The sequence below is a fragment of the Scyliorhinus canicula genome, chromosome 1, assembly GCF_902713615.1.
Source record: "Scyliorhinus canicula chromosome 1, sScyCan1.1, whole genome shotgun sequence".
NCBI classification, from domain to species: Eukaryota; Metazoa; Chordata; class Chondrichthyes; order Carcharhiniformes; family Scyliorhinidae; genus Scyliorhinus; species Scyliorhinus canicula.
Genome location: NC_052146.1, coordinates 128,994,905 through 129,016,876, shown reverse-complemented (window position 1 = coordinate 129,016,876; position 21,972 = coordinate 128,994,905). Strand labels below are relative to the sequence as shown.

Below are 21,972 nucleotides of genomic sequence, written 5' to 3'. Positions count from 1 at the left end.
ACTTTTTTTTTATAAATTTAGATTACCCAATTATTTTTTCCAATTAGGGGGCAATTTAGTGTGGCCAATCTACCTACTCTGCACATTTTTGGGTTGTGGGGGTGAAACCCACGCAGACACGGGGAGAATGTGCAAACTCCACACGGACAGTGACCCAGAGCCGGGATCGAACCTGGGACCTCAGCGCCGTGAGGCAGCTGTGCTAACCACTAGGCCACCGTGCTGCCCGGTAGATATCATACACAATGAACGAGACAGTATTGTTACTCTGAACGTTACAACTTCAAGAGACTGGCATTCCATCTGAGAGAACTGGGTTTAAATTACAGCCCAGACTGACTTTTCCATTTACATTTTGCAAGAACTTCAGGTTTGACAGTCTTGGATTGTTTTAGGAAAAAGGAAGGGAAAATATCAGAGCCCATTTCTCCGATTTTCAATATCTTCTAGTTAAAAAAGATTTACAATCTTTGAATCATACTATTCATTTAGCTGGGTGGATGAGTAATTAATTTACATAAATTGGCAATTTATGCCTATCTGAAAAAGTTAACATAAGATTCACATTTGTTTTCTGCTAGGGTCAGCTAATCATAAGCTATCATGGATTTATCATGGACACTGCGATACTGCTGAATTAATTTTACAGAGGATGAGCGTAATTCACAGCTAGAGTCTGCACTTGCCTGATCATGTATTGGCTGTCAGATGTGATGTGTTTATTTATTAAAATATGTTAATAAGGAAGTTTCCATGATCAGGTTACTTTTCACGTGTTTCACCAAAGGTTTTGTGATTTACACTTCATAACATTGTTGAACAGAAACCTCAATTCAAAGCGAGGAGGCCATGGTCACAATAAAAAGCTAACACATCACCAGTAATGAACTTACTTCATTTTATTTTAGCTCAATATGAATTATAAAAATATATTTATATGATTTATAATATACAGCATTAAAATATGGACAGCAAAAACCCTACTGATCCTGTTGAGGACCAATTTTGAGGAGCAATGTCCTGCACTTGATCAGCACCAATGGAATGGACACTACATTATCAGCATGAGTGGCTGCCCACATGCCTGTGGGTACCAGTTTGAAACAGGTGCTAGGTGCCTTGCACACGTAGCTGCCTATTTCAGAACCCCTGCACTAAGTTGGTTGGTGTGATGCAGAGCCAGCACCTGCCATAATCAATAACTGAGGGTTCTTAATAATGTTCTGGAGATCCTCCTACATCGTTAGCAGTCTTGACAACAGATCACCTTTGATCAGTCCTCCACCCGTTGTTCTTTCATTCCCCTCCCAAGACATACCTCAAGATGACTGCTGGGAACGCAGCTGACCTGAAATTGAAATCCTTACAAAGGGCAAGATGTCTCGAGAGGCATGACAAGCACCAACGTTTCGCCAGGTTACAGTGAGACTGAGGCTCAATTTTAGGTTGGCCTCTGGACTGCAAAATGAGACATGCACTGAGCACGACATAAGTAAACAATTGGTTGGTTTAGTGGTACAGGGCAGTAATATGCACTTTGTACTTTAATAAGATCCTGCAGTAAATCAAACACTGCTGTAATCACCAAGTACCCTCCCAAGGTTTATCTGAAACCTTTTTCCCACACTGTTATCCAAAGGGATGAGAAAGGGCTGTAACTGGACAATGGTTGGAGTTAAAAGGTTGATTGGAATCCAGGTGCAAAGCTCTGCGCAATTTCTCAGTTCCCTGATGACAGTCTTGGCCTGGTGATGACAGGGCCTTGGTTGCCTCGTCTGGTGATGACAGGGCCCCCGACAGTCTCATCTTAGTGATGATAGAGCCCTGGACAGTCTCGTCCAGGTGAAGACAGGGCCCTGGACAGCCTCGTCCTGGTGAAGACAGGACCTTGGACAGCCTCGACCTGGTGAAGACAGGGCCCTGGACAGCATCATTCTGGTGAAGACAGGGTCTTGGTTGCCTCGTCCTAGTGATGACATGGCCTTGGTTGCCTCATCCTAGTGATGACATGGCCTTGGTTGCCTCGTCCTAGTGATGACATGGCCTTGGTTGCTTTGATCTGGTGATGCCAGGGCCTTGGTTGCTTCGATCTGGTGATGTCAGGGCCTTGGTTGCTTCGATCTGGTGATACCAGGGCCTTGGTTGCCTCGATTTGGTGATGACAGGGCCTTGGTTGCCTCGTCCTGTGATGCCAGGGCCTTGGTTGTTTTGATCTGGTGATGCCAGGGCCTTGGTTGCTTCAATTTGGTGATGTCAGGGCCTTGGTTGCCTCGTCCTGATGATGCCAGGGCCTTGGTTGCCTCGTCCTGGTGATGCCAGGGCCTTGGTTGCCTCGTCCTTGTGATGCCAGGTCCTTGGTTGCCTCGTCCTGGTGATGACAGGGCCTTGGTTGCCTCGTCCTGGTGATGCCAGGTCCTTGGTTGCCTCGTCCTGGTGATGACATGGCCTTGGTTGCTTTGATCTGGTGATGCCAGGGCCTTGGTTGCTTCGATCTGGTGATGTCAGGGCCTTGGTTGCTTCGATCTGGTGATACCAGGGCCTTGGTTGCCTCGATTTGGTGATGACAGGGCCTTGGTTGCCTCGTCCTGTGATGCCAGGGCCTTGGTTGTTTTGATCTGGTGATGCCAGGGCCTTGGTTGCTTCAATTTGGTGATGTCAGGGCCTTGGTTGCCTCGTCCTGATGATGCCAGGGCCTTGGTTGCCTCGTCCTGGTGATGCCAGGGCCTTGGTTGCCTCGTCCTTGTGATGCCAGGTCCTTGGTTGCCTCGTCCTGGTGATGACAGGGCCTTGGTTGCCTCGTCCTGGTGATGCCAGGTCCTTGGTTGCCTCGTCCTGGTGATGACAGGGCCTTGGTTGCCTCGTCCTGGTGATGCCAGGTCCTTGGTTGCCTCGTCCTGGTGATGACAGGGCCTTGGTTGCCTCGTCCTGGTGATGACAGGGCCTTGGTTGCCTCGTCCTGGTGATGACAGGGCCTTGGTTGCCTCGTCCTGGTGATGACAGGGCCTTGGTTACCTCGTCCTGGTGATGACAGGGCCTTGGTTGCCTCGTCCTGGTGATGACAGGGCCTTGGTTGCCCCAATCTGGTGATATCAGAGTCACGGACAGCTTCGTCCTGGTGATGACACAGCCCCGGACACCCTTGCCCTGCTGATGACAGGACGTTGGACGGCTTTGTCCTGGTGATGAAAGGGCCCCAGACAGCCTCGCCCTGGTGATGAAAGGGCCCCAGACAGCCTCGCCCTGATGATGAAAGGGCCCCAGACTGCCTCGCCCTGATGATGAAATGGCTCCAGACAGCCCCGCCCTGTTGATGAAAGGGCCCCAGACAGCCTCTCCCTGGTGATGAAAGGGCCCCAGACAGCCTCGCCCTGGTGATGAAAGGGCCCCAGACAGCCTCGCCCTGATGATGAAAGGGCCCCAGACTGCCTCGCCCTGATGATGAAATGGCTCCAGACAGCCTCGCCCTGTTGATGAAAGGGCCCCAGACAGCCTCTCCCTGGTGATGAAAGGGCCCCAGACAGCCTCGCCCTGGTGATGAAAGGGCCCCAGACAGCCTCTCCCTGGTGATGAAAGGGCCCCAGACAGCCTCGCCCTGGTGATGAAAGGGCCCCAGACAGCCTCTCCCTGGTGATGAAAGGGCCCAGACAGCCTTGCCCTGATGATGAAAGGGCCCCAGACAGCCTCGCCCTGGTGATGAAAGGGCCCCAGACAGCCTCGCCCTGGTGATACCCTGGCCCAGGTTAGCCTTGACCTAGCGATGACAGGGCCCTATTAATTTGGATCCAGATTTTTTTTAAATTTAAAGCCACCTTATTAATTGGCTGTGCTGTGTTCCCCTCCCCAACTTGTACTTCAAGCTGGGGAATAATACTTGAAAATTCAAACAATTCTGGCATTGGTGTCAAGTTGCTCAATTTGCATCGGATAAATTGTACTTCTCTCTGGGTATCATTTCTCTCTCTGTCTCTACAGCATTTCCCTGTTTTGGTGTCCTTTCCCTCTCTGCAATAGTAACATTCAGGTGGAATTTTGCCATTTTTTTTGGCAAAGTGTCATCTTGTGGAGGAAAAGAGGCGGATAATCCAATGGCTGTGCCACAGGCTGTGCCACCAGCTTTTCCCATGTATATTTAGACGATTTGCTGAAAAACATCCAAAGGGCGGGTTCCGCCCAGCCAGCAACTTTGGGTTTAAAAGATCGATGCGTCATTTTTAAAAGGAGCCCTGTTGCAAAATAAATGGAAAAACCTCCCACCATGGATCTCCCCCACACAACCTCCGGGCACCTCCTCTGTATTAAATTGTCCCCATGCCAACGTGAATGGCCAATTTAACATGGAGTGACTATCAGGCATAAATAGTCCATGAAAACCACAATGCATTATAGTGCAGATAACACTGAGGCGGGGTCTGGGGGGGGGGGGGGCAACGGTGGGGGCGGATAGTTAAATAGATGCAAATAAGAATTCAGACATTTAAAGTTGGTATTATCATTACATCATTGGTGGGGGATGGGGACAATCGAGCAGGGCTATCCTGGCGATAAAAAATATTTGGGGACTTCAGCTCAATTGCCAGCCCCCTCCACCATCTCCCACCCTCCGAAAACCGGAATGGAAAATCCTCCCCCTCCGTTGCCCCCCCAGTTCCCAAGCCCCAGTGTTATCTGCACTATAATGCATTGTGGTTGTCATGGACAGAGTTAATGGGCACGATTTATCAGCCACGTCCGGCTAGAATCGGAGCGGGATATGGCCAGTAATTTCCGTGAGAGACCTCCCTTGGGATTCCCGACCACCGTTATCTGGTTAGATCTCGCAAGTTGTCGTGATCTGGATCCCATCCACAATGGGCGAAGTCCAGTCTTGCACGGTCAAATGGAGTTTAGAAACCCACTTAGCTGTGCTGATGCCAGATTGAACGGCCACCAGGCATCTATCAGCCTCGCTGAGGAAACCCCAGCCGAGTGCCGATTAGTATTGGTCCCCACAAACGGGACCAGGTGTACCGTACTTTGGGGGGTCTCCCAAGTCATTGGAGGCTTCCGGGTGGTCGTTCTCAGGGCGGTCTGGCACACTGGCACTGCTGGTGCCACCTGGGCACCCTAGCCGTGCCATCCACATACCAAACTGGCACCAAGGTGGCACTGCCAGGCTGGCAGAGGGCATGCCTAGCTGGCAGTGCCAAGGTGCCAGGCTGGAATTTTGCCCTTGCTGGAAGTGCCCTGCCTGCGTGAGGTGGGGTGAGGGTGTGCCCAAGGACCCCTTTATAAGTGAGTTGATGTGCTGAGGGGGATCCGGGGCTCGCGTCAGGGGGTCAAGTAATCGGGGCGCCATTTAAAAACGGAGTCCCGATCTCTTCCTGCACTGTGGAGCTCCGCTTGTCAGAACTCCTCAGTGCAGGAGTTTACGCTAATTGCAGCCTCGGGGAGTGTTCTCCACTGGCACCTGAAATAGCAACGGAGTGCCGTTCGATAACAGGGTCATTTCCGGCGCTTGTAATGGACTCTGATTTTCCTTTTGGTTAGATTGCTCTCTATGTTTCGGATCTAAATGACATTTCTACAGAAACGTAATTTAGATCCAACTCTGTTTCTCTCTCTCCACAGATGCTGCTAGACCTGCTGAGTCCATCAAGCATTTTCTGTTTCTGTTCTTATTGCAAATTTCCAACATCCATAGTATTTTGCTTTTGTTTGACTGACCAAAGGCTAGAGATAGAAAACTGAAAAGTTTGCCAAAATGTAAAATACACTGCAGGAAGTTTTAAAAATAGAACCGAGTGCTTCCTTTGACACAGCTCCAGAAACCCATATTTATTAAAAACCTGGCAATGTGCGGAAGAAATGTCAGGTTGGATGTCTATCATAGCACGAACGATAAGAATGCAACCAATTGCTTATTTTATTTTGTTTGCAAATTGGCCCTGTAATGTTTTACAGCTGCATGGTATTTTGAAATGGCTGGGTTGAGATGGCATGCAGGTTTTGTTTTTACAGTTAAAGTGGAAGTATCTTCCTATTCCTAAAAGCTCTTTTGGCCCTTGTGACATTTGATCGGCGACAGTTACGATCTTTGGCTTTTCCCACAGTGAGAGATCGCTTGGTGAGTGCTGTAAACCTACAAAAACATCAGGAGGGTGTAAACTTGCAGATTGTAGGTGGTGAGTGACGGTGAGTGAAGCTGGCAAAATTGTTTTTGATGCTTAACGTTTCCTTGTGCTCCACGGGTTTACTGTGAGCAGTTCATTTGTGGTTTGAACACAAAGAATGAAGCAAAATGTATTGGTAATCATGTTGCATTTGTATTTGACATCCTGGGGATCAATAAACAAAATTTGCTCAAACCCGGTCAGTCAGCACAATCATCCCGATTTAAAATGTAGTATTTTATTGGTGTTTAACATACATTGGCTTTCGTTGTGGATGCATCAGCTGCAGATGGCATGGTTAACATTTGCCCACAATGAGCATCTGTGCACCCCACTGGAAACACATTTCCATCATCTGCCTAATGTCCCGGGCCCAATAAAACAATGCTTACGTGGCAGAGGGCATCAGGGATGAGGTGTTGCTCTGCCCAGCCAAGCCACAAGTAGCTCCACTTTTCCCCCTGTGTGAACTAAAATATTCCTTCGATGATCCAGACAGCTCCCCTCACCTGTCTCCTTCCATCCTCCTCCAGTAGGGTCCACTCATGGAATCGGAGAATGGTCAAGGCACAGGAGGCCATTTGGCCTATGGGATATGTGCCAGCTCTTTGCAAGTGCAATGCAGGTTCCCACTCACCCGCCTTTTCTCCTGCAAATTTTTCCTCCACCAGCAGGAGCTTATACAGTCCCCTTTGGACAGCCACAATTGAATCTGCCTCCACAACCATGTCGGTCAGTGCATTCCAGATCCTCAAACTCGCTGTGCAAAAAAAATGTTTCTCACATGTCACCTTTCGATTGATTTGCCAATCATCTTAAATTTGGATCCATTGGTTCCTGACTCCACTGCCAAAGGGGACAGTTTCTCTCTATCAACACTCTCTAGACCCCTTATGATTTTGACAAACTCTATCAAATCTCCTTTCAACCTCCTTTTGTACCCATACGGAGGCTGGGATTCTTCATGTCATTCACTGCTGCCCTTTACACCAGTATCCTTAGGGGCTGGTTTAGCACAGTGGGCTAAACAGCTGACTTGTAATGCAGAACAAGACCAGCAGCGTGGGTTCAATTCCCGTACCGGCCTCCCCAAACAGACGCCGGAATGTGGCGACTAGGGGCTTTTCACAGTAACTTAATTGAAGCCTACTTGTGACAAGCGATTATTATTATTTGAAGGGATGGGCTTGGCTCTGCCTCTTACAGAACTGGCCAATAACCCTAGAATCAGCAAGGAGGCAGTGTAAACAGATGGCGGGAGTTCCAACAGAGGTTCAGCAAAACTGAAGAGGTTTGCAGCCACAGTGCCAATGAACTCAGCAATGTAATATTACTATAACAAATCTCTCATGGTGCTGCTCACAGAGTTTTATAACACTTCCAGATAATACATGCTGTATGATAAACCCTTATTGCAAAACTGGCAGACGTGTGGCATTCTTCCAGGTAATTTGTTTATGCCAAGTTGAGCATAGCAGCAAAGCCACTGATCTATGGTGATTGGCTATTTCAAGTCTATTTTCATCCAATGATATTTTAAGGTTTTTATCTGTTCATCTGCTTTCGCGATTAACTTCCTCAAATCCATCCATTGTTCCGTAAATGAGTTGTGATTATTTTGCACACATTCCTTCCCACAAATGCATTTAATTTTTATCACCTTTGAATTTTAGAGCTGAGAAGGTGCATTAAAATGGTATATAATGTGCATGAGTTGGAGATAAATGTCTGGCATTTAGCAGCATTGGGGTGGGGGTCAAATATAACTGCCTGTCTTGGGAGTCGCTGACCTCTCACTTTGTGTCAGGACAGGTGAAAACCTCTTAGGCGTGCAGAAGTCCCAATGTCAGGCTTGAACTCAGCCTAATTTCAGTCCCCTCTGATGTACCCACGAGTTACGAGAGAAACGTGCCAGAAGGGCTGTAGATCTCCCACCTCTATGTTTGTTAGTCATTAAAGGGTTTTGCAGTAGTCTCTGATGCTCTAATGTGCATTGCAACCTTCAGATACAGCGCCAACCATCCTTTGTGAAAATTACAACATCATGACATTTCTGCCCCTTATCATTAACCAGCGTTTCTCATACCTGGCCCTGGAACATTTTTGTTGTGGAGATTTCCAGTCCAGCGGCTTGTGTTAGATACAAACACAGCATTGGACATATAGTGCTTGGGTGGATCATGAAAATCAACAATGTCATAGTAGCCAGGTCCAGGAGGAGTTGGGTTTTTGCGAACTGGGAAGGGAGGAGCGGAGAGACACATGTAATGTTTCTTCCTAGAAAAGATAAATTGTAACAGGACAACATGAGAAGTCATGATTATTTAGCTAAATGACAATAAATCTATATTACAAAAAACAGTAAATTAGCCCGAGTGATTTAGAGAAGTTGACTACAGCTCATTTCATGATGTTGTAAACCAGCCGCTGGGTCTCAGTTGTGAATTTTGTCCATTTGTCAAATTGTCTCAGAGGTTTTCTCCATAGCAACACCTTGGCCAATCAGAATCAACTTGCCCATCAGCATCCTTTTCTACTGTAGTACAAATTGCTGTGATTGTTTGAAATTTGGCATTCTTGTATTTGTCCTGATGCAAGCAAGACAAAAAAGGTTGACAACACATTTCTCCTTCCAGGAATATAATTTGAGAAATGAATTTGAACCCCAACATTTTCCCCAGATGACAAATCATAATTTGCAAAAACACAACATAATATTGCTGCAGATTATTTCCAGTGTCCGCTCTAGTTGTCAAAATGGTTCAATCCTTCACTCCATTGAGTTCCTGATCTCAGCCAAGCTGCTTAAGGAAATTGCCAAGTAGAGCCCTCTGCTTTGAAAATTCAGGGGTAAGACGGAATATTCTGTCTATCTCCTGCTGTTTAAACTGCTATCTCCACCATTTCCAGAAAATCCTGACATGTTTTACAAGTGGCAGAATCTTTCTTTGAACATTGTAAGGCAGATGCTTGCGATGATCCAGGAGAGAAGAGCAGGAAGGATAACATAGTTTATTTACAATACAAAAGTGAAGCTGCTACCACGGCGTACAACAAGAGTTCCAACCCAGGACTGCCAGGAATGCTAGTCCAGGTTAGAGCTGACATTTAAAGGGCTCGGCTAATGAGTCTCAGCTGGATGGGCCTCCCCTGCCACCAGGGAAACTCGGACTCTACGAGCCCCACGGGGAGACCTATTAGTAATCCCACTGTGGTCCTCTGGGGAGTTACCACAATGCTGTCAGAGGACTGTAAGTTCCCTACACCACGGTGTACTCCTTTAGTGGAATCATTTGGGATTGGCATATCTCTGGATGCCAGTCACTTTGAGATAGGTGAAAGTAGACCTCCCTGATGGAATCCAGATGAGGAAAGTGATCTGGGTCACAAAGGAAGGGTGTTCTCCCCCCACCATCACCCCGCAACATTTATGTCCCTGGCCCTTCTATACTGAAGAAGATATGACTGGGGTTGGAGGCTCAGCAACCAACTTTCATGATGGGCAGACACCAGATTATCTCATCTGTTGAGACAGCCAAACATCAAAGTTGTGTCTTTTGCTGCATTTCTGCCTACCTGCCACATGTGAATTATATGACCTCCCACTAACTACATAAACTGCATAAGAACCTTAAAAACTGCACATCATCGATAGGTATTCCCCCAGCTAACTGCTAGGATTGTGTCCTAGGACTTTCAGGAATGTTGCAGGAAAATAAATCAGACATGGTGGACGGGATTCTCCGTTCCCCGATGCCGATTTCATAATCGGTGATCGGGTGGAGAATCCCTTTTTACGACCAAATCGGGGGTAAGCCTGTTTTCGGATACTCCACCCCCTCCAAAACGTGGTAAACGAGGAGCGGCTCTCCCCCGATGCTCTGCCCCGACAGACCGAGTTCCCAACCATGCGATTGATCCTTGGTCTCAGTGGTCCGGAACCTGGCGTGTGGTTGCGGACTATGTCCAGCGCTGCCAAACAGTCGGGCGGGAGCTGTGCTGCTTGTCGAGGGGTGGCAGGTCTGGTCTGCGCACGGCCTGCACTATGTTGTACGGTGCGACCGCTGCAGGCCGTCGCCATGCGCATGCGTGGCCACAGACCCGGCAACTCTCTGCCCGTTTATATCGGGAAGGCCGTGCATTTTACGTGGCATGGCTCCGAGCCTCTCACTGGGCAGCAGATTGGTGCTGGAGCCTCGCCAATTTTTCCCACGAAAAAAACATCACGGATCCTCCGGACATAGCCCGAAAATTGAAGAATCCAGCCCGGTGACTTTAGTTGGCGTTACCTCCCCAAAAAAGGCCATTGTAAGCAGGCTGAGATCACCCACACAGTGGGAGCTACTGACGACAGAATAAAATTGGGAAAAGATGTACATGTAGATTCCCTCAAGGTAAACAAATATAAATTATATCATATGAAATGGAAGTATGTTCATTTTGTCGAAGTGAATGTTTGTATTGTTCATTGAAGTGGAATCATTCCAGTGAATTGATTTCAGCAAGACGTTCAAATACAAAAATTTGAGCGATCAAATCATGGGCAAACAAAATGCTCCACCAACATAACAACAAGAATGTTTCATTGTGCAAAAACCATTGAAATGTCGCTACTTGTCTGCACACTGCTTGTAAGCTTCCAGCTCATGACGGAAAATTTCATCATTGTGAAATAAAGCCCTATATTTTCCTTTTCTGGTACCAGTTTCAGGTAGTAATGAGACCGGTGAGGATGGGGAATTCTGCAGAGTACCACTCAGCAGGCTCCATGCCAGTCAGTGCGACTTGGGTGGCTTCATACCCAAAGTGACAGAAAACCATTGAATGTATTCCCCAAATATGGTAGGGCACATTTAAATGACACGGTAATGATGGGAAAGATCTGACAATGTATCTTCTGTAATTAGCACCACTGGTCAATTGGAACCCCAGCATGTGTAAGTGATAGGATATTTAACATTTCGTTGTTAACAAAAGAATTTTGGATCATCATGGAAGGCGACTTCCTCACCAGTTGGCCTGCAAGCAGACATCCCCAATTTAGCTCTGTGGAAGAATCATGCGGGTCTAAATGTTAACTTTGTTACTCTCTCCACAGATGCTACCCGACCTGCGGAGCTTTGTCTGCATTTTCTGTTTTTATTATCGCCCCATTTACTTTTGCAGACAATCAAAGCCCAGATACCTTTATAGCCGCCCAAATATATTTGCTGTTTCACAACTCCTATGCTGTGCTTATTATGGAAACCTAAACTTGACCATCTGAAGCATCATGGGATACATGACATAAAGTCTTAAAGAGTCGAATTTTAAATTGCTTTTAGTAGCTCATTTATTCAGTTAGCAGACGGATGGCCCCTTGTAAATTGATTACATTGTCTTGAGTTTAATCGATTGCCTGACGAGATCAATTCAGTTTGTATGGTGACACACACACACCATTGTTTACACAGTGACATCAGTCGATTAGCACGGCCTTTGTATTGCTAATATATATTCATCTCTGTAGAATTACTGCAGTAGACATGATGTCATCTGATCACATTCCCCCCCCCCCCCCCCGTATCGAATGGTACCTTTGTCTCTGTGTAAGTCAACTAAAAGGCTCAGCAATTATCAATGTATCACCTGTGAGGGGGAAAGGGTTTATTTTGTATATAAAGATCTCGATGTTCTTCATGTTCCCCAGAGTGTGCCTGCTGCGACCCTTGATTCCAGCGGCCTCTCTCCTTATTACAAGTAAAATTGTTTAACCTTTAACTGTGCTGTTATTTGTAACGCTTCTTTCAGTCTAAAAGTCTTACTCGGATGTTAAAGATTTCAACATCCTGAAGAAAGTATTCCCATTTGGTTTTCTCTGATCCAAAATGAATGGTCTCGCAGTTCTATCCACCACAGTTTTGCCTGCTCATATGTTGTCCACACCTCTTTATAACTTGCTGCTCCCCTTTATACAACTTACAATACCCCCTAACTTTAATTTGTTTATTGCTCAGTATGGACAATGCATTTGCTCCAGATGCTGGCACACTACACAGTATATTTTGGTCAGGAGTATAGGTCAACTGGCATTTTCAAGAGATTTATAGATTTTTGTTTTGTGAGGTTATCAAGACTTGTGAAGTAAAGGCGGATAAATGAAGTTGAGGGACTGTTCAATTGTGCTGCAATTGAATGGTAGAATGGGCTTGAGAGGCTGAACGGCCTACTCCTAAATCTCAGTTACACATTATTATGCACTTTTTTTAGATTCTCACACCGTGTATCAAGTCTTTGCTTCAAAATCACCACAGCCCAAATCATTCCCAGAGTGCTAATTGCCCCCCCCCCCCCCACCCCACACTTCCCCCCTCACTTAATGATACAAGGCTGGTTTAGCACACTGGGCTAAATCACTGGCTTTCAAAGCAGACCAGCCTCCCCAAACAGGCGCTGGAATGTGGTGACTAGTCGCTTTTCACAGTAACTTCATTGAAGCCTACTCGTGACAATAAACAATTTTCATTTCATTTTTTTCATTTAATGCACTCAGAGGATGAAAATTTCTGAAAACTCAAAATCCATACATGATATTTTTTTCCACACTTAGGCCTTCAAACACAGAGGGTTTGCTGTATTCACCTATAGCAACCACTCAAATGGAGTCAGCTACACATACCAAGGATGCAAATGTACAAATTGCATCCTCTCTTGTCCCATTGGTTTATAAGGTTCATAGGTTGCTGGTCCTGGACTTGCATCCTTTGGATATTTCAGTCGGATTGTCTTGGATCTAAAAGAAGAGACTATGGATCTTGATGACTCCTTTGTCAAAGAATGGTTGACTCTGTATTGACCTGGAAAAGAATTTCACATCTGATATATTAACAGTGATATTAGGTTGTGTATTTTATAGCCCTGAACTCCCGTGGAGCAGCTATCGCAGTTGGATTGCCACACCGACACTAGTTCCTTATCTTAAAATGAAGCCGTTTCTTTCTCGCCTGGCCACTTGACTAGGCTGGGTGGAAAAAGTTCAGTGCAGCGGGTTCCCGAGGCCCTAATGGTGAGGGCAGCCGAGTCGAGGGTAAGGGAGCCCCGCCCCCTTTTCCTCAGCACTAACTGTTGTAAAGCAGGTAAGTTCAAAGATCCCAGTCACTTTGAGAAGCCAGGGAAAAGGTAAGTTTGTAAGGTTAGTGGGTAGGGTTGCGGTGGGGTTGGGGGGGGGGGGGGGGTGAGTGCTCAGTGGAGGGGTGGACAGTAGGGTGCAGTTGGATGGTCAGTGAGGGTGTTGGGCAGTGAGGGGGTGGGGAAGAAAGTCAGAATTGGAGAGAAAAGGAGGGGGTAGTGAAATGGGGTCAGTACCATAGTCACCTAGAAGTTGTTTTAATTCTAACTTTTTATGGGTAACTAATACTGTAAGACAGTCAGTACCACCTGACGTTTGCATTTTAAATTGTATTATTGGATGGTTCCCATCACAAGGTGAGTTTGTACTTCCTGGGCAAGTTCTGTGCAGTCCTTATGTAGGGACCTCTGACAGAGAAGGAGGGAAGGGGGAAAGGATCGCCAGTCCATCCTTAGGATACCCCCAGTTATATTGCCTGGGAACGGATGTTATGGGCCTATATCTCAGACCTATGTAGATATAACAATAATTTCTGTATCGGTAGGGTTTTATTCATAGTGCATTAAACTGTCCACTCCATGCTTCAGCTCTTTGTTTTCAGCTCTTTCTATTGATTTGTTTATTTTTCTCTGAGTCCACAGGCAACAGATTCACATATTAAAACGCAGAACAATTGAACACTACAATACAGTCCTCAGGTATACAAAACCAATGTTCTTCACCATTTATTGACCCTGGACAACTGCAGCAAAAGAACCTTGATGTATAGCAATCTATTACAACTAGGAGAGCTCTATTACAACAATGCTTTGCAGTAGCACAGAGCCTTTGTGAGACCACACCTGGAGCATTGTGTGCAGTTTTGGTCTCTTTACCTAAGGAACGGATGCACTGGCCATAGAGGGAGTGCAACAACGGTTCACTAGACTAATTCCTGGGATGGCAGTACTGTATTATCCTCTGAGGAGAGATTGAGGAGACTGGGTCTGTATTCTCTAAAGTTAAGAACAACGAGAAGCGATCTCATTGGACAGCACAAACCTCTTTCAGAGCTCGACAGGCTGGATGTTTCCCCGGTTGTGAGATACAAAACCAGTTTCAGTATAATGGGTAGGACTGAGATGAGGAGAGTGGTGGATCTTTGGAATTCTCCACCCCAGAGGGCCAATGAGGCTCAGCCATTGAGTGTGCTGAAAGCAGTGCTCGATAGATTCCCATATACCAATGACATATAGGGATAATGCAGGAAGATGGCGTTGAGGTAGAAGGTCAGCCATGATCTAATTGAATAATGCAGCAGGCTGGAGGGGCTAAATAGCCTACTCCTATTCCTATGTTCCCGTGTTGTTATCTGAAGCACATTGAAAATGGGCGTAATGGAATGGCCTCATGGTATCCGACTCAGTGACATGACGAGGCCGTTAAATCCCTGAGAGGTCTCTCGCAAGATTTGCGGCACTCGAGATCTCGCAATCTGGATCTCAATGCGCGGGATCCACATCAACATATACATTAACATATTTTAGTGAGCCATTAGGTTCATTTAAATATGTTGCTGCCCAATTTTCCTGAGGCCCGGGAACGAGCGTCTGTGCCTGGGCGATCTCGCCATGGCACCGTTTCGCATTGGACACAAACATGGACCAGTCATAACGGCACCCAGCAGAAGGGGGAGGGGGGCCGGATCTCCCAGGCAATCGGAGTTGTCCGGTTGGTGGGGCTCTGGTCAGAATGGTACCCTGGCACTCCTGCTGCCACTCGGGCAACTTGGCACTGGCAACATGGCACCTTAGCGCTACCACACAGGCACAGCCACCTGTGCCACCCTGGCATTTTCAGGCTGCAACGGGCACTGCCAGAGCGACAGGCTGGCAGTAAAGGTGCCCAGATCCCAGGGTGCCGGTGCTGGAGGTCAGGGCCAGGGATCGGGCTCAGGGGTGCCCTGCCCTTAAGAAGTGGGGTTAGGGTGGCTTGAGGACTCCCTAAGAGGTAAGTTGGGACGATGGGGGTATCCGGAGGAAGCATTGAGGATGTCCGCCAGCAACATTGCGAGTGTCTGCAGGCAGCGGTGGGAAGTCCGAAGGGGTTCGGGAGATCAGGTGGCATTTAAACATGGAGCTCAGCTCGTCAGTGCAGGAAATAAGGTACATGCGATCTCAGTGGGGCATTCCCAACTGAGGTTAAATAAGGAGTCTCGTTTGATAATGGGGTCATTCTCGGCACTGCTGGCGCTGGGAAACACCCCGCTATACACGGCCAAAATTGACTCTAGGTTTTGGGCATTAAATCGCGTTTCAGAGGATGATTTCCCTGCACAACACCATTGATGGCCAGTCGAGGATCAAGGTGCCATTTTTAAAGGTATTGAGTTCACAGTGGGAGTGGCAGTACCTGGGTAGTGCCCGGCGATGATCCTCACCCTTGTATGCTGCACTCACCTGAGCTCCCCTGGGAGATCTGCAGTGCACGCCTTGGGAAACTAGTTGTGATTCATGTCGTCACACCAATGTGGATGGACTTTCTGACGAGGGGCGTAATTCAAGTGTAGGGGCCTGATATGTTAATATATTCAGATGATGTTCCCAACGATAAACATCAGGAAACACACTCCATCGCTGAAGGGCGGGGGTGAGGTGGGGAGTGGGTGTTGTTGGACAATAGCATCATGCGTTTACAGAAACGTAAAGCGCATCTTATGATATTTTCTGTCGCCGAACCCGTTATCGTGTTCCGGAACAGAAAATCCTGATCTTTGTACTAAATTCAGTTCACCACACAGCTTTAATTCCTTTCACTGAACTTAAAATAGCATAGCATTAACAAAAATAAGGGTGATTTATTTTTACAGAATTACCATTTTGTGACAGAAGATCCACCTCACATTTTAGCAAAGCTGCCGGGAAAGATAGCAAGGCAAAGCAAAAACAAAACATGTAAATCAGCCTGATATACTTTGATTGCAGTTCTGGAATAAGTGCTGTGGATCAGACCTTCAATATTATTTTCAACTTCCTCAAAGACTTAATACTCCAGTGAGTCTTTTCATATTTATGTTCAAAGCAACTAAACGCAGGCTACTTCCTTGTAAGATGTGTTTACTTACATGGGGATGGTCCCTTCAGGGTGCCTGGTGTAATCAAGTTCCTGTTGGTTTTTGATAAAAATGCAGATTCAGCAGAGACATTGTTAGTTTTTCCAAGGTAAACATTAGAAAGCTGCGGAAAGATTTGTGAATAGTAGATTGAGATCCATCTGCACATCAATCACATGACATGTCTAATGCCAAATTTAATTTTCAGCAGTTGATACATTAAAAGGCATTGGGAAATAGTATCAATGTTCACGTTGCACTTATCTATACAAATTACTAGTGCAGGGACTACAGGGAATCTTCCCCTGTCCTTCCCCCTCTCCCCCTGCCATTGGAACAATGCTATTGATGCCATTTTGTTTCTTCAGAAATAATGCTGCCTCTGGGACAGCAGCCAGTTGAATTTTCATTATGCAAACATGGATAACTGCACACTGCAAACATCACTGCCCAAGAGCTGTTGGTGTGTCATACAGATACAGATTTCAGACCTACTGTAGATAATGTCTCGATGCTAATAGCTGGCTCCTAGTAGCTGATCCTTGGTCATTATTTTAAATCCAGCCGGCACAGGATTCATGGAGTTCCACAAGAGCAAAACTGGTGCCGCACCTGGACCAATTCAGTGACCATTAAGGGGCCAGCACCAGCATCACGAGAAAAACATTAGATTCTAATGAGAAATGATGCGGATTTCGCCGGGTCTATGATTGACACTCGGGAGGCTGACAAGCTATAACCGCATATACACACTTCACCCCCCAACACACCATCCCAGCAGAGAAGAGAGCAGCCACGAGATTCACCAACTCCGAGCTTCAGACCCTCCTGAACGCAGTGGAGGAGAGGCAATTGACCCTGTACCCCGGCCCTTGAAGGAGGCTGCCAGCTGCCGCCATCCACCATGCCTGGGCGCAGATGGCAGAGGCGGTGAATGCCACCAGCAACAATATCCGGGCTGGACTGGCCAGCAGAGCTGAAAAAACCTGCACAACCTCCTCAGGGTGGCCAGGGTGAGTAAGCAGCACTGTGCCCTTGGCAGTAACCCCCGTCCCACATACCCGTAACCCTCCCCTCCCGGAGAGAGGCCGAACCCCCATCCTGCACCACATCCCAGCACATAACGGCCGCCTTGACCGGTGCCCTGGTCATTGAGGCCACTAGCAACCCACCCCCTGGGCTGCATGCGCCGGACTGTCAAACACTGGCATTTTCTGTTCCCCTCCCCAGGAGAAGGCTGCTCATAACTGCAAACACCAGGAGTGGGAGAAAACTGGAGGGGGACTGCTGGACCTGTGGCCCCTCACCATTGCAGAGTAGAGGGCCCTGGACGTGTTCGGCAGCCTGGAGGAAAGGGAGGTTACCAGGGTGGAGGTCGGCAAGGAAGTGAGACGCTGCTGAGTTGCGGTTCCCCGTGACAGTGTGTCAACCCCGCCAGCCCAACAGCACCACACCACCCACACCCTCGCCCTCGCCCTCAGCCCACACCACCCTCACCCCACCACCCCACCACCCCCTGGCCCACAGTCTAATCGTGCGTCTAGTCTTGTGTTTTGCAATACCTGCTGTTGATGGTGGGGACATCCGGTGCCTCCCACCCCCAGCCAGCACCACAGCCGGCGCCCTCCAGTGAGCCGAGCAGCGACGAGGAGAGCAGCTTGGATGGCAGCTCTCTACCCAAAACTGAGGATACCATGGAGCTCAAGTTCAATGACGACACAGATTTCCCGTCACAGCTGTCTCCAACATCCTCGACCATCCCAGAAACACTGACCTTGGTTCGGCTCTTCAGTTAAGAGGCACCTGGGACACCCTCTGGTGCGCACCACACACACAGCTGATCCGGTATATCAGGTGGAGGTAGGAACTCCCGAGGGGGTGGACGGTCGGAGGGTGGGCTGACCCCAGGGACTAGCTTCCATCCAGATGGGTTTTGGGCTTCTGGATCAGACAGTCCCATCGATTGTGGAGATGCAGTCACAGAACCAGGGACTACATGAGGGGGTGTCAGTGAGCATCCAGCACCTGCATGTGCAGTTGGAGGAGTCCTGCTCCTTTCGGAGCACTGCTTCTTCATTCACCTGAGGAAGGAGCAGTGCTCCGAAAGCTAGTGTTTGAAACAAACCCGTTGGACTTTAATCTGGTGTTGTAAGACTTCTTACTGTGCTCACCCCAGTCCAACGCCGGCATCTCCACATCAAAGCTAACAGTCAGAGAATGTGGGGAATATTTATACTGTGGAGTGAGAATGAAAGATGAGTCATAGCCACAGAAACCCAAGGAAACGGGGGGCTAATGGCCACAGAAAGCAAGTGGAAAGAGTGCTAATGGCAGTCCCCAGAGAGAAAGATGTGAAAGGCCAATCTGCAGAGAAACTAACATCAGAGGGTGAACTGTGACAGATGTAGATGTGGGGGGGAGGGGAAGGGGGAAGCAAAGGGGAGAAGGAGTAAGGAAATGTGGATAAGCTGGGAGGGGGGTAAATATATATTAAGAAAGACAAGAAAGAAAGAAAGAAATGGTAAGAGACAGTTGAAAATGAAATGGGATGAAATGGGTCGAGGTGGGGTAGAGCTAATCATCTGAAGTTGTTGAATTTGATGTTGAGACCGGTAGGCTGTAGCGTGCCGAACCGGAATATGAGATGTTGTTCTCCAGTTTGCGTTGAGCTTCACTGGAACATTGCAGTAGGCCAAGGACAGACATGTGGGCATAGGAGCAGGGTCGTTTGTTAAAATGGCAAGCAACGGGAAGGTCAGGGTCCTGAATCTGCACAGACCGAAGGTGCTCAGCAAAGTGATCACCCAGTCTGCGTGATTGCCACGATGCATCATACTGGAGGGCACCTTCAGAGCGGTCCATCTGGACTGCATCTTCGAGAGACAGAAGCACCGATCAATCATGCTCCTGGTTGCTGCATGGCCGTCGTTGTAGCGGGTCTCTGCGTTGGTCTGTAGCCCCCGGATAGGTGTCATCAGCCACGACTGCAGTGGATAACCCCTGTCACCCAGGAGCCAGCTGTTCAGCCAGGTTGAAGGCATTGAGAACACGTGTAGGAATCGGGTGCAGACGTGCATGATGCGCAGCTGATGGCCACATATCAGCTGCGCATTCAATTGACCCCATTTCGGTTGGTGTAGAGCGGCCTGTCATCGTAGGGGGACATGTATCCCACCGATCACCCCTGGACCCAGGGCATGGCGGCGATGGCGGCGAACCCACTGCCCGAGCATCTTGGTGGAATGAAGTGGATGTATTGTGCCGGCTGGGCATATAGGGCCTCCGTGATGGCACCGATGCACCTGTACACCGAGGGCTGTAAGATCCCAGACAGGTCCCCACGGCGCCTGGCAGGACCCCGTGGCAAAAAGGTTTCAGATCACCGTCACCTTGATGGCCACCAGGAGAGGGAAGGTGTGGACCACGGAAGGTGTGGAATCTCAGTGAGTGACCACGGAAGGTGTGGAATCTCAGTGAGTGACCACGGAAGGTGTGGAATCTCAGTGAGTGACCACGGAAGGTGTGGAATCTCAGTGAGTGACCACGGAAGGTGTGGAATCTCAGTGAGTGACCACGGAAGGTCTGGAATCTCAGTGAGTGACCATGGAAGGTCTGGAATCTCAGTGAGTGGCCCTGGAAGGCCTGGAATCTCAGTGAGTGACTATGGAAGGTCTGGAATCTCAGTGAGTGACCATGGAAGGTCTGGAATCTCAGTGAGTGACTATGGAAGGTCTGGAATCTCAGTGAGTGACCATGGAAGGTCTGGAATCTCAGTGAGTGGCCATGGAAGGTCTGGAATCTCAGTGAGTGACTATGGAAGGTCTGGAATCTCAGTGAGTGGCCATGGAAGGTCTGGAATCTCAGTGAGTGACCATGGAAGGTCTGGAATCTCAGTGAGTGGCCATGGAAGGTCTGGAATCTCAGTGAGTGACCATGGAAGGTCTGGAATCTCAGTAGTGACGTGGAAGGTCTGGAATCTCAGTGAGTGGCCATGGAAGGTCTGGAATCTCAGTGAGTGACCATGGAAGGTCTGGAATCTCAGTAGTGACCATGAAATGTCTGGAATCTCAGTGAGTGACCATGGAAGGTTTGGAATCTTAGTGAGTGGCCATGGAAAGTCTGGAATCTCAGTGAGTGACCATGGAAGGTTTGGAATCTTAGTGAGTGACCATGAAGATCTGGAATCTCAGTGAATGACCATCGAAGGTCTGGAATCTCAGTGATTGACCACGGAAGGTGTGGGATCTCAGTGAGTGACCATGGAAGATCTGGAATCTCAGTGAGTGACCATGGAAGGTCTGGAATCTCAGTGAGTGACCATGGAAGGTGTGGGATCTCAGTGAGTGACCATGGAAGGTCTGGAATCTCAGTGAGTGACCATGGAAGGTCTGGAATCTCAGTGAGTGACCATGGAAGGTGTGGGATCTCAGTGAGTGACCATGGAAGGTCTGGAATCTTAGTGACCATGGAAGGTCATAGATGTCATAGATGTTTACAGCATGGAAACTGGCCCTTTGGCCCAGCTTGTCCATGCCGCCCAGGCTCTATCACTAAGCTAGTCCCACTTGCCTGCATTTGGCCCATATCCCTCTATACCCACCCTGCCCTGTGAAGGATTCTGATTTCTCCAAAGCCTCGAGGCCTGCCGGTTTCAACAACATGTAGGCTTCGATTTTCTTCAACTTGTCAAACAGACTGGCCTAGCAGTATACTGGTGTCAAGTCATTGGCAATTTGTAAAAGAAGGTGCATTTTACATAAGTAACTACACTGAAGTATCATTCAATCAGGATATTAACTTTGCTACCCAACATATGATATGTGACCCAGGGATTGTAACAGTAAAACTACAAGTTACCTGATTTGGTACTGTAATCACATATCTGCCTCTATCTGCACTATTGTTTGTAAAGCTCAGTCACATCACACCGTGTATTAAGCCATCATAAAAACAAGAATGCCAACTTTCCTTATAGAACCATATGGCACGAAGAGAGGCCCTTCTGCGCAAACTGGTCCATGCCAACCAAAATGCCCATCTAAGTTAACCCCATTTGCCTGCATTTGCCCCACATCCCTCGAAACCTGTCCTATCCATGTATCTGTCCAAATGCCTTTAAAATGTTGTCAATGTCCCCGCCTCAACCACTTCCTCCGGCAGCTCCTCCACATACGTACTATCCTCTGTGTAAAAAAAGTTGTTTGTCAGGTTTCCATTAATTATTTCCCCTCTTAACTGAAACCTATGCCCTCTGGTTCTTGATTCCCCATTCACTCTATCCATGTCTCTCATGATCTTATACATCTCTATAAGGTCACCACTCAGTCTTCTACGCTCCAGAGAAAATAGTCCTCGTCTATTCAATCTCTCCTGGGAAACTCAGTCCCTTGAGACCTGGCAACATCTTTGTAAATCTGTTCTGCACTCTCTCCAGTTTAATAACGTCTTTCCTATAGCAAGGCGACCAAAACTGATCACAATACTCCAGGTGCGGCCTCACTAACATCCTGTACAACTGCAACATAACTTCCCAACTTCTATACTCAATATCCTGCATGATGAAGGTCAGCATGCCAAAAGCCTTCTTCACTCCCCTATCTACCTGTTACTCCACCTTTAGAGAG

General features: G+C 47.8%; 1 protein-coding gene across 2 annotated transcripts in view; it reads right to left on the bottom strand.

The window, feature by feature from the left end:
- stpg1 (sperm-tail PG-rich repeat containing 1) overlaps positions 1-21,972 on the bottom strand; it is a 108,789-nt gene that overhangs the window by 746 nt on the left and 86,071 nt on the right. For both annotated transcript variants that reach the window (XM_038799820.1, XM_038799830.1), the window contains exons 6-8: positions 16,361-16,472; positions 12,808-12,985; positions 8,236-8,426 (exon numbers count right to left, since the gene is read on the bottom strand). In XM_038799820.1, the coding sequence (XP_038655748.1) occupies positions 8,236-8,426; positions 12,808-12,985; positions 16,361-16,472 (481 nt within the window). The remainder of the gene's footprint in view (positions 1-8,235; positions 8,427-12,807; positions 12,986-16,360; positions 16,473-21,972) is intronic.